The sequence below is a fragment of the Labeo rohita genome, chromosome 18 (assembly GCF_022985175.1).
Source record: "Labeo rohita strain BAU-BD-2019 chromosome 18, IGBB_LRoh.1.0, whole genome shotgun sequence".
NCBI classification, from domain to species: Eukaryota; Metazoa; Chordata; class Actinopteri; order Cypriniformes; family Cyprinidae; genus Labeo; species Labeo rohita.
The window spans coordinates 13017683-13032468 of record NC_066886.1 but is presented as its reverse complement, the minus strand read 5'-3'; the positions used below and the strand labels follow the sequence as shown (position 1 = coordinate 13032468).

The 14786-nt window shown below is 35.9% G+C and overlaps 1 protein-coding gene across 1 annotated transcript; it reads left to right on the top strand.

The window, feature by feature from the left end:
* The first annotated feature begins 75 nt into the window (after positions 1–75).
* On the top strand, positions 76–13931 carry wnt2 (wingless-type MMTV integration site family member 2). The gene is made up of 5 exons (XM_051135317.1): positions 76–388; positions 663–883; positions 3800–4077; positions 4207–4471; positions 12894–13931. The coding sequence occupies exons 1-5, from the start codon at positions 306–308 to the stop codon at positions 13097–13099; spliced, it is 1053 nt and encodes a 350-aa protein (XP_050991274.1). The 5' UTR covers positions 76–305; the 3' UTR covers positions 13100–13931.
* The last annotated feature ends 855 nt before the right edge of the window (positions 13932–14786 follow it).

Below are 14786 nucleotides of genomic sequence, written 5' to 3'. Positions count from 1 at the left end.
CAGGACTGCGCCCACCCCTTGTGTAAGCAATTTAAACCTGATAGGAGATCATCAGCTATCTGCAGCCACTTCAGACCGAGGAAGAGCATCAGGCTGTGTCTGCAGCGCTACACATCACACTCCACGATGCTTTGACGCTCCACTCACTTGCGTCGCGTCACTCCAGTGATTTTTCATCCGGGAGAGTAAATACCCAATTTGCTCCGACCGCCTCAGCGCTCGATGCACTCCGTGTTTCATTTATTTGTTGTTAAATCGCAGATAAGCGCCTGAACGAATGAGTGTATCAATACTAATTTTGTAATATGAACTTTTTGCCAAGTGGAATATGTTTTTATCTGTCCGTGGCAATCTGCTGGTTCACATCAAGGGTCGACGGGTCGTGGTGGTGGGTACATTTTTGGTTTATTTGAATTTTAGTAATGCTTTAGTTACTAAAACTATGATTTAAACGACTAATAGTTAAATGTTAACTATTGGAGTTATTGGAACATTTTGATAAATGTAACTAACTAGAGTTTTTTACGTTAATATGTAATTTTTACTTCTATAATTTTAATCTTTATTTTTTTTAAAGACTGCAGACTACGCTGTTGTGTGTTGAAACATGATGACTTGAGATTCCCATCGCTCATTCCCTGTGCTTTCATCTTTTTATGCAGGTACATGGGCACTCTTGGATCTCAAGTGATGTGCGACAACATCCCGGGCTTAATTAACAAACAACGCCAGTTGTGCCGCCAGCATCCCAAGGTGATGCAGGCTATCGGAGCTGGAATTAAAAACTGGATCGGAGAATGTCAGCACCAGTTCCGGAACCACCGATGGAATTGCAATACCATGGCGCGGGAGCACAATCTGTTTGGGAGGCTTTTGCATCGAAGTGAGTAAGGCTCAAGTGTATTGTTTCAAGTCTAACGGTTGCATGCACATACAGTATGTTCTTTGCGCTCAACCTGCAGTGAAATTCCTTATCTGATATCAGATCATATTTCAGTAAGTAAAACTTGATGAACTAGGTGTGCTTTCGACCCCTTCTTTGCTCATCTGTGTGTGCTGCACAGTTGTGGATTCTTAAAAATAAATTTTTATATCAAGTTTTGCAACATATAGTACTGTATATAGGCCAATAACACATAGGATGTATGAAAAAATCTGAATTTAAATTGAAACTTTTATTCATAGTTGCACCACCTTGAAATTTTGACATATGGACTGTGACTTTAAGCCTAATATGAATTATTAAAACAATTTTAAATTAGAAATCACAAACAAGTTCATCATAGAAAATATGTGTTATAGTCTTTGTGTTTAAATAACTAATACAGATCCGAACCAAAAAAAAAAAAAAAAGCCATGACAATGACCCCTAAGAAAACTGTATTGTTCTGTGATCATCTCAAGATGTCTAGATGTAATCTAAGTCGATAACTTACAATAGTGTCACTTAGCATGCAAGTGTATCCTTTACTTTCTATTGTGAAAAGAAAGGCTGGATTATTGTGTCTGGTGAGTTAATTCAGAGCTGCTCAGCAGCTTGATGCTTTAACTAGGTGTAATTGGCAGTTTTGTGACTTCAGGTTTGCGACTGTAAGTGTGTCTGCCTCTGTTTTCTCGTCTCATGTAAAATCATATTAATGGGAACATCCACAAAGGAACTCTGTATCCCAGGCCTCTAAGCTGCTCTACACATTAAAGTTAGGTTAAACCTCTGACTTTAATCTTCTTGCTTTAAGGTATTCAGACCTCCCAGAAAGACACTGTGAGAATCTACTTATTGTCAATGTCACTGCACTAATTTAAAACAATTGCGGGGATTTCATGGCAGGCATTCTCTGCCTGTCTGACAAAGCTGCTGAACGGAAACATCTTTGGTACACATGTGAAAAGCTGCAGCTTATAACTTTTTGTTCAGGCTGTTGCTTGTTACAGTTGTTTTTCTTCCGTCTCTTTATACAGTCATAGCAGACTGTTTTCCACATTATTCACCTTCACACATAAGCTCACAAAATTAAGACGTATGTCTTTCCGATGTAAACCTTGTGTTTATATAACGGGTTATGAGATTAGTATGTTTTCATTTGAAAAATTTATACAGTCAGTTATAGTTTAAGAATCAAGTTTTTGAAGTTTTCATGTGTATGTATAAATTAGTACAAAAAAGTATTATTTTATTAACTTATTATTAAATTAAAATTATTAAAATTATAATAAATTATTATTATATTCATGTGCAGAATAAAATTAAATATTTTTTTATAATATTTAAATGATTATATTTACATTATTTAACATTTCTTTAAATTATTTGAATTTTATTTATCAGCCCTTACTTTATACAATTTAATATATATATATGTGTGTGTGTGTGTGTGTGTGTATAAAATGTATAAAATATATAAATATATATACAGTACATACATACATGTATAATATATACATGTGTATGTGTGTGTATATTTTAGTGCTGTCAAATCGATTAATCGCATCCACAATAAAATAATATAATTTACATTATGTATATAGTGTGTTTGTGTGAATAAAATGTATAGTATATATATATATATATATACAGTACATACATACATGTACAGTATATACATGTATGTGTGTGTGTATTTGAGTGCTGTCAAATTGATTAATCGCGATCAATCGCATCCAAAATAAATGTGTATTTATATAATATATAATATATTACTTATATATATACATGTGTGTGTGTGTGTGTGTGTGTGTGTTTTAGTGCTGTCAAATCGATTAATCATGATTAATCGATTTCATATGAGTAAAATACATACACACCCACGTGTATATATTTTAGTACTGTCAAATCGATTAATCACCATTAATTGCATCCAAAATACAAGTTTGTATTTACATAATAATAATGTATTAATGAAATCTATACATATATGTGTGTATATGTTTGTGTGTGTGATATATATATCTACATCTCTCTCTCTCTCTCTCTCTCTCTATATATATATATATGAAGAGTTTATTTGCAAAAACAGATAACTCAGGGGTTTTTTTACATTTTTAAAAATCATGTTTTTATGTTATCATGTTTTATTGTGTTAGTTAGCTACTTTTTACTTATTTTTACTTCAAAATAACCCAAGTGCAGTTTGATTGAGATTAACTGGAATGCACCATTAACATGATATATATATATATATATGAAGAGTTCAGATGCAAAACCCTCTAAAAGCCACCTTGGTCAAAACTGGGTGTGTATGTGTGTGTGCAGTATTAATTTTAGTGCTGTCAAATCGATTAATCGTGATTAATTGCATCCAAAATAAAAGTTTGTTTACATGAAGTATGTAACAAATAAATATATTGCGATTAATCTATTAGACATTGCTAAAATGCACACACACACACACGTATACATTTTAATGCTGTCAGATCGATTAACTGTGATTAATCACATCCAAAATACAAGTTTATTTACATAATACATATATTTCTTAAATATATACATGCATGTGTGTGTGTGTGTGTGTTTATACATGTGTATACATTATATGTGTATGTGTGTATATATTTTAGTGCTGTCAAATCGATTAATCACGATTAATTGCATCCAAAATAAAAGTTTGTGTTAGCACAATATATATTACTTACCTATATACATGTATGTGTGTGTATTTATATATAAATATAAATATGCACAGTACACACACATATTATGTAAACAAACTTTTATTACAGATGCGATTATTCGATTAGTATTAGATGTATATATTTCTTAATTATACTAAACTAAACATTATTCCCTCTTTCTTTTACTCAGGTAGTCGTGAGGCCGCCTTTGTCTATGCCATCTCCTCAGCAGGTATGGTCTACACCTTGACCAGGGCGTGCAGTCAGGGTGAACTTGAAAACTGCTCTTGCGACCCTGGAAAAAAGGGCTCATCTCGTGATGCCAAGGGAGCTTTCGACTGGGGTGGGTGCAGCGATCATGTTGACCACGCGATCAAGTTCACTCAGATCTTTGTTGACGCCAAGGAGAGGAAAGAGAGAGATGCACGGGCACTCATGAACTTGCACAACAACCGTGCAGGAAGGAAGGTAACAATAAACAGCTGTTGAGACACATACTGCGAAAAGAAATGTTGACAAATTATAATCGATGACCGCTGCATGCATCATGCAATCAGAGAGACATACTGTAGACATTGTCTCCTTTGTCATTCGCAGGCGGTAAAGCGCTTTATGAACCTCGAGTGTAAATGTCATGGTGTCAGTGGCTCATGCAATGTACGTACATGCTGGTTAGCCATGGCAGACTTCAGGCAGACCGGTGACTATCTGCGCAAAAAGTACAACAATGCCATTCAGGTGGTGATGAACCAGTATGGAACAGGCTTCACAAGTGCCTACAGGATGTTTAAGAGGCCTACCAAAAATGACCTAGTCTACTTTGAAGACTCACCTGACTACTGTATATGGGACCATGAGTCTGGTAAGTGTGCTGAGGGAAACCTTAAAGAAATAGTTCGGCCAAAAATGAAAATTCTGTCATTCATGTCATTCCAAACATGTAAGGTTCATCTTCGGAACACAAATTAAGATATTTTGATGAAATCTAAAAGCCTTCTGACCCTGCATAGACAGCAATAGTACTACCAAGTTCAAGGTACTAAAAGTTTCTTTGGGCACAAAAACTATTCTTGTCGCTTCATAAAATTATGGTTGAACCACTGATGTCGCATGGACTATTTTAAAGATGTCCTCGCTACCTTTCTGGGCCTTGAACATGTCAGTTGCGTTGCTGTCTATGCAGGGTCAGAAAGCTCTTGGATTTCATCAAAAACATTTTAATATGTGTTCCGAAGATGAACGAAGGTCTTACGGGTTTGGAACAAGATCAGAGCGAGTAATTAATGACAGAATTTTCATTTTTCGGTGAACTGTTCCTTTATTTGCATTACCTCACGAGGTGAATTAAGTTGATAAATCAAATCCGCAGTACTCCATCATGTTTCATAACTCAGTGTTTGTGTTTCCACCCTGCAAGACTCCCACACTCCGCTCGAAATCAGCAGGCATTAATCTTTGCCCCCAAACACAGTTGTAATCAGAGGACGTGAGCTATTTAGCTGGTTATTACATACACAATAGTCATAACCCAATCCTGTAACCTGAATGCCGGTAAAGATTCCCTCCCTAAGGCAGAGGTTTATCTCTTTTTACCTTTCTGTGTGTGTGTGTGTGTGTGTGTACGTACTGAATAACACCAGGTGTACCTATGTGGGAAGCAGTAAGGGAGGGGGTGCCTGTCAGACTGCAGATGATCCCTGCTATCAGGTGACGCTGTGTTTAGACACATTACCACAGTTTTGTGGGCAGAACGGGAGCTGAAATTTAATCCCTACGCGCAAATGCTATAAATCACTGCCTTCCACGGCGGCACCTCTATATTTTCTGCCTAAAACTGGCAGGAAGGAATATTTAGAGAGGTAGGTCATGTCTCTTTTAAGTGCCTTGAGATGTATGTCGAACCCACTTTAGGTATTTATTATTTATTGTATGTCAGTATAACTGCTCATTTATAAGCTAAAGGGGCATTTCATCCAAAAATGAAAATTCTCATGTCGTTCCAAAACCAGACTTTTTCTTCTGCAGAATACAAAAAAATACACTGTTTATTCTTCATATTCTGTGCAGTGATTAGCTCGCAGGAGGAACAAAAATAAACTTTTCCAGTAAATCGATTTTTACCTTTATAAGGCCAGTTTTTTCTAACCTAATTAAATGTATGCATCATCTTTTGTGTTAAATAAGGTTTAATAAATAGATTCAAATAGTAAGACACTATAAGGCTGTTACCAATCAAATGAAATCAGTATCAACAAAATTTGTGTTTGCAATGCAGAGATGGCACAGAATCATTTGGCATTTGGATGCATTTACACAGACTGTTTAATGCAGGACATGAATGCATGTAACTTGTAGTTACAAATGCATTAATGATGTATAATAATGCAAAATAGTTTTGATTTCTTTAAAACCATAAAATACTGATATTTGAAATGATTTGGGGAAAAAATATGCATTAAATAATATAGCTGCAAGCAGCGATTACCAGGGTTCAAGCGCTTTAAGGCATTTAAGCACATATGAAAAAAGACATTACATATTATTTAGCAAGCCTGTAACCGCCTAAATCAGTGATTTAAAAAACATTTTTGGCAAATCAAGGAAATGTACCATAGAAATATGATGTTATTTAACATTTATGACTGTTAAATAGCTAGCTATGGTCCGATCTCCCTAAAGTTTTGCATGCTTGTTTTGAATCACCTGTGGCATGTGCTCACCAGGTTTTGTGAAGTTTTGAGTTTTCCTTCATGCTTTATAGGCTTTTGAGTATATTTAGACAGGCTGCTTTTCTTAACAACCGCATTATAGCTTCCCAAAGGGTAAATGTAAATGTTTTGATAATTATTGACCTAGAGAGTCCAGAAAATTATACTGTGGTGTTGGTTTTTTTCCCAGATTTAGCGAAAAACCTAGGACAAGTTCACAGAAGTAGGTTTTTTTACATCATCTGGCGGTTCTCAATCATTTAACAAATGGTTTGATTGACAGCAGTGATTCTAGAGGCAAAGTTGTTTGGAATAAGGAGGTCAATTGTCTGATATGAATATTGTGTGTAAGTGTGATAAAACACACAATATATAATCGTTTACTCCCTTGAAAAATGGGATATCGACCCCCCCCAGTGGCCAATTTCGTTCAAATTTCTCACAGACCTTTAGTGGTGTGAATCAGACAGGCCAACTAAGTCTCCGTTAGCCTTGTCTAATAGTTGCTCAAACGGTTACATAGTTATAGCCGTTTTTATGTTTTTATCCTTTTATAACACCAGCAAGTGGTCAAGCTCCACAACTTTTTTAATGTGACCTCAAATTCAGCTCTTACATACGTGTTCTCAGTTTGGCAAAGGTATCTCATTCCATTCAAAAGTTACAGCCGTTTTAGTAAAAGTGGCCCTGTGCCCTTCTAACGTTTTGCCGTCCCTTTGCGACGGAGTCGAAAGTTCAACTTTTTTTTTATAATGATTTATTTTCACTCTCCGGAGAATCTTCCTGCACTGGGCTGGTTCCAGGCAGGCGAAAAACCCAGGACTAGTTCGTAAAAGTATGCTTTTTTTAAAAAAAAAATCAAAAATACCCGATTCCAATGACATTAGACATGAGCCTGACTGATGGTTTAGGAGTTATGAGGGATTTTGTACTTTTGATCACTATACTGCCCCCGTCCCCGGCCGATTGGGGTGAGCCTTGGTGACATTGTAGACGGTGTGAGTACTACCATCCCAAGTTTCAAGTGTCTACAATTTACGGTTTAGTCTGGCCATTCAGTTTTACATGGAGATTGCTGATCCTTGGCCATTCTAACAATTACAATACAGTTTCAGCGCAACACTCTTGAACCCCTAAGAACCCTAAAATCGCCGGTAGGTTGTGGCAGATCACTGCATGAGTAAATCATTTAATTGATTCGTTTGAATGGCTGATTGATTCAGTAATGAAACACCTTGCTCTGGCTTTGTTTAGAGCTATTTTCATTAACAAAACAGAGCAAAAACAATATATCGCACACCCTAGTTCCGGGTACTTTTCACTTGTATACTGTTTTATGAATACTGTGAATTTGAATTCTCTTTTTTCACATACTGTTTTTCGTCTAATATGTATATTATAAAGTAAGTGATTTCGGATGCATCCTGAGATGTTTTTGAAACTATCTTCAGAAAAGAAAGTCACAGTTTTGAAAAGTTTTCATTTTTGCTTTAATGATTCCTACAATATGACACATTGTGTTTTTTAATAGTTGCTCTTTTTTTTGCTCATCAGCTCTGAAAGGCCGTTTAAAAAAATCGAGACCACCATATTTCAGTGGTGACCTCTCTTGTGTGGTGGCTGTGAGAAACTCTCTTGGTTGGGCCGTCTGTTTGATGTCAGTTTTAGGAGACATAGACTATACCTCGACTGCATAAGTGTGAAATCAATTACTAGCTCTCACCATGGTCACACATGTTAAACTCATCTCTTGGCACCCCCTCATCTTAATTCAATAAGCAGATGCATGCTCAGGTAAAGGCTGCCCATGATGTAAACGATATGAGCCCAGCATACCAGCCTGATGAACTGCTGTGGGGGGGGGAGTGGCCGTGTCATGCCCAGACACATGCCTGCCTACTCGCAATTGAGTTCAATAGACCAGCGGTGACATACCAATGCTGGCGCTACTGGTAGACTGAAGTGTTTTGCAGTTCTGGCCTTCTCTGTACGATTGTTCTTACCCTAAAATCTTACACCAAACCATCTTGGTTAAACCACAAGAAACAAACATGGTTGTTTGTGTAGTGCTGAGGGATAAGTGGCATTGAAGAGATCTTTCTAAACAAAGACTGCAGATCAGGCGAGCATGAAAGCAAGGGTTTATACAAGGTCTTTAGCAATTTCTGTATCAGCAACAATCAGCGACGCGTCAGCCTCGAAGAGGGCGGGGTTGTCGAGATTAGAGCCGTTGAAATGAGTACGTGATGAAGACCCGGAGCAATGCTTGATAGCTTCTATCATCAGTCCCTCATCTGACCAAGGACCAAGCGGTCATCCTTTTACATGGTGCCGACAAACCCAGCCTCTTCAAGACGGCACTGTCTGGACACTATTAGACATCTGCCAGGCACTACACATGACTATTCAAGCGAGGTTTGCTTGCTTCAGGAATTTGTATTTTTCAGTTATTCACTACATTAATAGATTTCAGCAGTACAACATATAAATAAATAGATGAAACTCTGTCATTAATTACTCACCCCCATGTGGTTCCAAACACGCAAGACCTTTGTTCATCTTTGGAACACAAATTAAGATATTTTTGATTAAATCCGAGAGCTTTCTGGCCCTCCGTAGACAGCAAGGGTCATACCACACTTGAGACACAAACGTAGTAAGGACATCGTAAAAATTGTTAATGTAACATCAGTGGTTTAACCGTAATTTTACGAAGCTAATAGAATACTTTTTGTGCACAAAAAAAACAAAAATTAGGACTTCAACTATTCAACTATTCTTTCACGACATGTGTGCATTCCTCTGCTTGTATACAAGGACCAATGTATGCGTGTTATACATCAGTAGCACCACACGTGTGCGCCATGGTACTTTCGATAATGGTGCATCCCAGAAGTGCGCTGCTACGTTTCTGTGCCTTGACCATGGTAGGACCTTTGTTGTCTATGCAGGGCCAGAAAGCTCTAGGCTATTCAGGGTTAATAGTAAAAAAAAAAAAAAAAAAAAGATCTGCACTGCATTTTTTTTTTTTTTTTTGCTGGCCTTGTAAGAAAATAATTGTAATTTATTTTATTTGTAGCAATGCATTTTTTTCCAAAAAAAAAATATAAACATGCTTAAAATAATATTTTTTTCTTATTTTATTATTTAGATAAATAGATAGATAGATAGATAGATATTGCATAGATTTTGAATAGATTTTTCAAATAATTAATTAAATAAAAAATACAAAATAATATAAAACATGAAGTATTTGTAAAACAATTTCAATGTATACATAAAATTTATTTGTAAACATGCATATTAATGAGATATAATATGTTAAACAAAAATGTGTACACAACCTTAGTATGTTTTTTTTCTTCTGAAAGCACAGGTCTAAATATGTTACACAATTTTGCATTTCAAGTAAATGTATCTTTTCTAGTGCTGTCAAACGATTAATCGTGATTAATCACATCCAAAATGAAAGTTTTTGTTTACATAATATGTGTGTGTACTTTGTATATTTATGTATATATAAATATACACACGTGCATGTATATATTTTAAAATAATATGTTATGTTTATAAATTAAAAATATTTATATGCGATATCAATGAATATACACACATACATGGAAGTACATGTAAATATTTTGAAAATATATACTGCATGTGTGTGTATTTATATATACATAATGAATATACACAGAATGCACACAAATTATGTAAATAAAAACTTTAATATTGGACGCAATTAATCGTTTGACAGCACTACTCTTTTCATATTTTGTATGTTGTACGCTTTCATATTTGCAGTGAAAATGGCACAAAAGTAGTGATAACTAAAATAATTTTTTGAGTGTGTGAAGACTGGGAGAAAAACGTGTTCAAATGTTTTTTTTTTTACCTTTTCGCTGCCGCACAAAACATATATATGTATATATACGTTTTAAAATTTTCAGTAAGCATGTTTTTTAAAAAATTTTTAAAGTTATCTGTTTTTGCGAATAAACTCATTTATATATATCATACACTGACCAAAATTATAAACGAAACACTTTTGTTTTTGCCCCCATTTTCCATGAGCTGAACTCAAAGATCTAAGACTTTTTCTATGTACACAAAAGGCCTATTTCTCTCAAATACTGTTCACAAATCTGTCTAAATCTGTGTTAGTGAGCACTTCTCCTTTGCCGAGATGATCCATCCACCTCACAGTTGTGGCATATCAAGATGCTGATTAGACAGCATGCTTATTGCACAGGTGTGCCCTAGGCTGGCCACAATAGAAGGTCACTCTAAAATGTGCAGTTTTATCACACAGCACAATGCCACAGATGTCGCAAGTTTTGAGGGAGTGTGCAATTGGCTTGTTTACTGCAGGAATGTCCACCAGAGTTGTTGCCCGTGAATTGAATGTTCATTTCTCTGCCATAAGCCGTCTCCAAAGGCGTTTCAGAGAATTTGGCAGTACATCCAACCAGCCTCACAACCGCAGACCACGTGTAGCCACACCAGCCCAGGACTTCCACATCCAGCATCTTCACCTCCAAGACTGTCTGAGACCAGCCACCCAGACAGCTGTTGCAACAGTCGGTTTGCAAAACCAAAGAATTTCTGCACAAACTGTCAGAAACCGTCTCAGGGAAGCTCATCTGCATGCTCGTCATCCTCATCAGGGTCTCGACTTGAATGGGCAAATGCTCACATTCGATGGCGTCTGGCACTTTGGAGAGGTGCTCTCTTCACAGATGAATCTCAGTTTTCACTGTACAGGGCAGATGGCAGACAGTGTGTATGGCGTCATGTGGGTGAGCGGTTTGCTGATGTCAACGTTGTGGATTGAGTGGCCCATGGTGGCGGTGGAGTTATGGCGTATGTTATGGACAATGAACACAGGTGCATTTTATTGATGGCATATTGAATGCACAAACATAGCGTGACAAGATCCTGAGGCCCATTGTTGTGCCATTCATCCACGACCATCACCTCATGTTGCAGCATGATAATGCACGACCCCATGTTGCAAGGATCTGTACACAATTCCTAGAAGCTGAAAACATCCCAGTTCTTGCATTGCCAGCATACTCACCGGACATGTCACCCATTGAGCATGTTTGGGATGCTCTGGATCGACGTATACGACAGCGTGTTCCAGTTCCTGCCAATATCCATTAAACTTCGCACAGCCATTGAAGATGAGTGGACCAACATTCCACAGGCCACAATCAACAACCTGATCAACTCTATGCGAAGGAGATGTGTTGCACTGCGTGAGGCAAAATGGTGGTCACACCAGATATTGACTGGTTTTCTGACCCCCCCCAATACAGTAAAACTGCACATTTTAGAGTGGCTTTTATTGTGGCCAGCCTAAGGCACACCTGTGCAATAATCATGCTGTCTACTCAGCATCTTAATATGCCACACCTGTGAGGTGGATGGATTATCTCGACAAAGGAGAAGTGCTCACTAACACAGATTTAGACAGATTTGTGAACAATATTTGGGAGAAATAGGCCTTTTGTGTACATAGAAAAAGTCTGAAATCTTTGAGTTCAGCTCATGAAAAATGGGGGCAAAAACAAAAGCGTTTATAATTTTGGTGAGTGTATATATATTAGTATTTCCTTTCTCAGCTTTTGGAAAAGCTGCTATGGTTTATCATGTAACTCTCATCACAACCTGCTTTTGCTGGTTATCTGTGTATTACTAAACAGGTGCTGATCAGATTTTAGTACTTCAGTAGGTTGGTAAATTAACATTATATTAAATGATGAAATAAGGTTTTTAAATGTAAATTTAAGATAAATCCATAAAACCAAAGATGTTGCTCCTGTACAGCTTTTTACCCTACATTTTACCTTTTTTTATTATTATTATTTTTTTTTTTTTACAGTGTATGATGCAAAACATTGCTGACTGGTTTGTAGTTTTCAACACATTTTTACTGATGCTTTTGAGATTATTGCAAGTTGGTTTTTGCAGTTTCAACCAAACCTCTGCATGTTGTCTAGCTAAATTACATACTTTGCCCTTTAGTAGGGCTGCACAATTAATTCAATTTTTAATCGTGATTACAGTTACAGATGCCACAATTATGTAATCATTTAAAAGAAATAAAAAAAAAAAAATCCACTTACATTATTCTGCTTTCTCAAGGTGTGTGTGTGTGAGAGAGAGAGAGTGTGTATCTTTCCTACAGGTTATCTTAAGGTTTTTTCTCTCACTGTTTTAATTTTTAAATTGTGACTATTTTTATATTTAAAGAAGAAACTATATATAAAAATGTGGCATGCAGTTGCTTCAAACAATGGTAGAAAGCTATTCAAAACATCATTCAGTATGAATTGTGATAATCGTAATTTATAATCGCAGTTACTATTTCAAGGGAATAATCGACAATTATGATTTTTGCCATAATCGCACAGCCCTACCCTTTACTTTACTTTACGTCATTTAGTGTACATTCAGTGCCCAAGGCATAAAACATGTTTCTTTGATTGAGGATCTATAATGTTTTTGATGTAGCCGTTCATGTTTTGTCTCACTAAAATCTGATGTCTCATTTAGATCTTTGATTCATTGCAGGTTCTGTGGGCACAGGTGGGCGAGTGTGCAACCGTACCTCCCGTGGGGCCGACAGCTGTGAGGTCATGTGTTGTGGGCGGGGCTATGACACGTCACGTGTGAGCCGCACCACCAAGTGTGAGTGCAAGTTCCACTGGTGTTGTGCAGTTCACTGCAGGGACTGCCAAGAGGAGGTAGATGTGCATACCTGCAAAACCCAGTCATGACCCCGCCACTCCTGCAGTGACTTCAGTGACCTTCCAGACTAAAGATCCCATCTCAAGCCTTTGACTTTGTACAGTGCTTTTCTATGGCAAATTAGATACAAGTCTATTCAGCATGGCAGACACAAACGACCTGCGACATAAAAACTATGCACATGTGTTGTATCACAACTTTTTGAAGTCTATTAAGTAGTCCATCTTTACTCACTGTTTTTTTCCCCACCATCATAACACACATATTTATTACAGCTTTCGAGCATAAGAATGTTTATCTTTAATGTATTTCATATTTTGAAATGTAAATACAAACTATGTAATTTAAAATAAACTTACATGTATGTTACGTCAAATAGTTGTGAGTTTGTTGTCCTGTTTTACAGTAAAGATCAAACTCTATTTGTTTTAGATGTTTGACATGTTAATTGTTATTTTTCATATGTATGTGGTACAAACATTTCATGACTAGACTGAGTAAACATCACTATTTTGTAAAGCAGTTTTCGTGCCTGAAGGATATTTAGTCAGCATAAAGGCAAGTAAATATTTTCCTTTAGCGGCTCTAAATAAGACCCAGATTATATTAGACATATTATTATTGTGCAATATTTGAACAGACGGAGGTGAATCAAACAATGAACCATGAAATAAATGAAAACAAGGAAATGGGAACAACCAAAAAAGCTGCCCTGACCAAGAAAATAAAAAAGCCTCAGTGCTGACACCCTCAGGACATTTTAAATACCTGCTCTCTTCCTAACCTAAAAATCATAAACCATTTAATAAACATAAAAACTCTTAATTTGTAAAAACCATAGCATTTATATGCACATTTTTGCTTTATTCTCAAACTTTAACAATCTATTGCTTGAAACCACGAACCTTGAAAATGGTAATGTATTCCACCCCAACAAAGTGTATTGTTTCAGTACATAAATGTGTATGATACAATTTTTAAAAAAATAGATTTATAATATATAATGATCACACTGTTTACTGTTGCATTTAAAATATTGTCTAATTATGTAATACATTTGTATAGATATTTACCTAATACATAATCATTTAAAGAAATATTTTATGTTCATTGTTTAATATGGAATGGTCTAATTTTGTGTTTGTGAACTTGATATGCTGGTAAAAAAAAAAAAAATATATGCTTGTAAAAGTGTTTCAGTTTATGTTTGAGTAAAAAATAAAAAATACATGTTCAGGTATTGCACCATATGAGGGCAGCAAATACAGATAAATGCCATGTGCACACATGACTGGATTGCGTTATGGTTGCAGCTGGGGCATATATTAGATTTCATATCCATGCATATGGCTCTTATTTTGTTTTTGGCTTCAGATTTTATAAGAATAAATTTAGTAAGAGAAATCTTTTTGTTGAAGACTTAAAATTTTAATCTCTTACAACAAGAAAGCTATAAAATGGTTAAAAAAAAAAAAAAAAAAAAAAAGAATCTGCAAAATATTAATTATTTTACCAAAATAAAAGGGATTATACAAAATGCATGTTATTTTTTATTTAGTACTGACCTGAATAAGATATTTCCCAAAAAAAAAGATGTTTACATATAGTCCACAAGAGAAAATAATAGTTGAATTTATTAAAATGACCCTGTTCAAAAGTTTACATACACTTGATTCTTAATACTGTGTTGTTACCTGAATGATCCACAGCTATGTT

Bases quoted from the DNA above. Each gene is read 5' to 3' on its own strand.
- wnt2 (XM_051135317.1), top strand. From the start codon at position 306: ATGAACTTTTTGCCAAGTGGAATATGTTTTTATCTGTCCGTGGCAATC. The intron at 4,078-4,206 runs GTAACAATAAAC...TGTCATTCGCAG, and splicing joins ACAACCGTGCAGGAAGGAAG to GCGGTAAAGCGCTTTATGAA. The intron at 4,472-12,893 runs GTAAGTGTGCTG...GATTCATTGCAG, and splicing joins TATATGGGACCATGAGTCTG to GTTCTGTGGGCACAGGTGGG.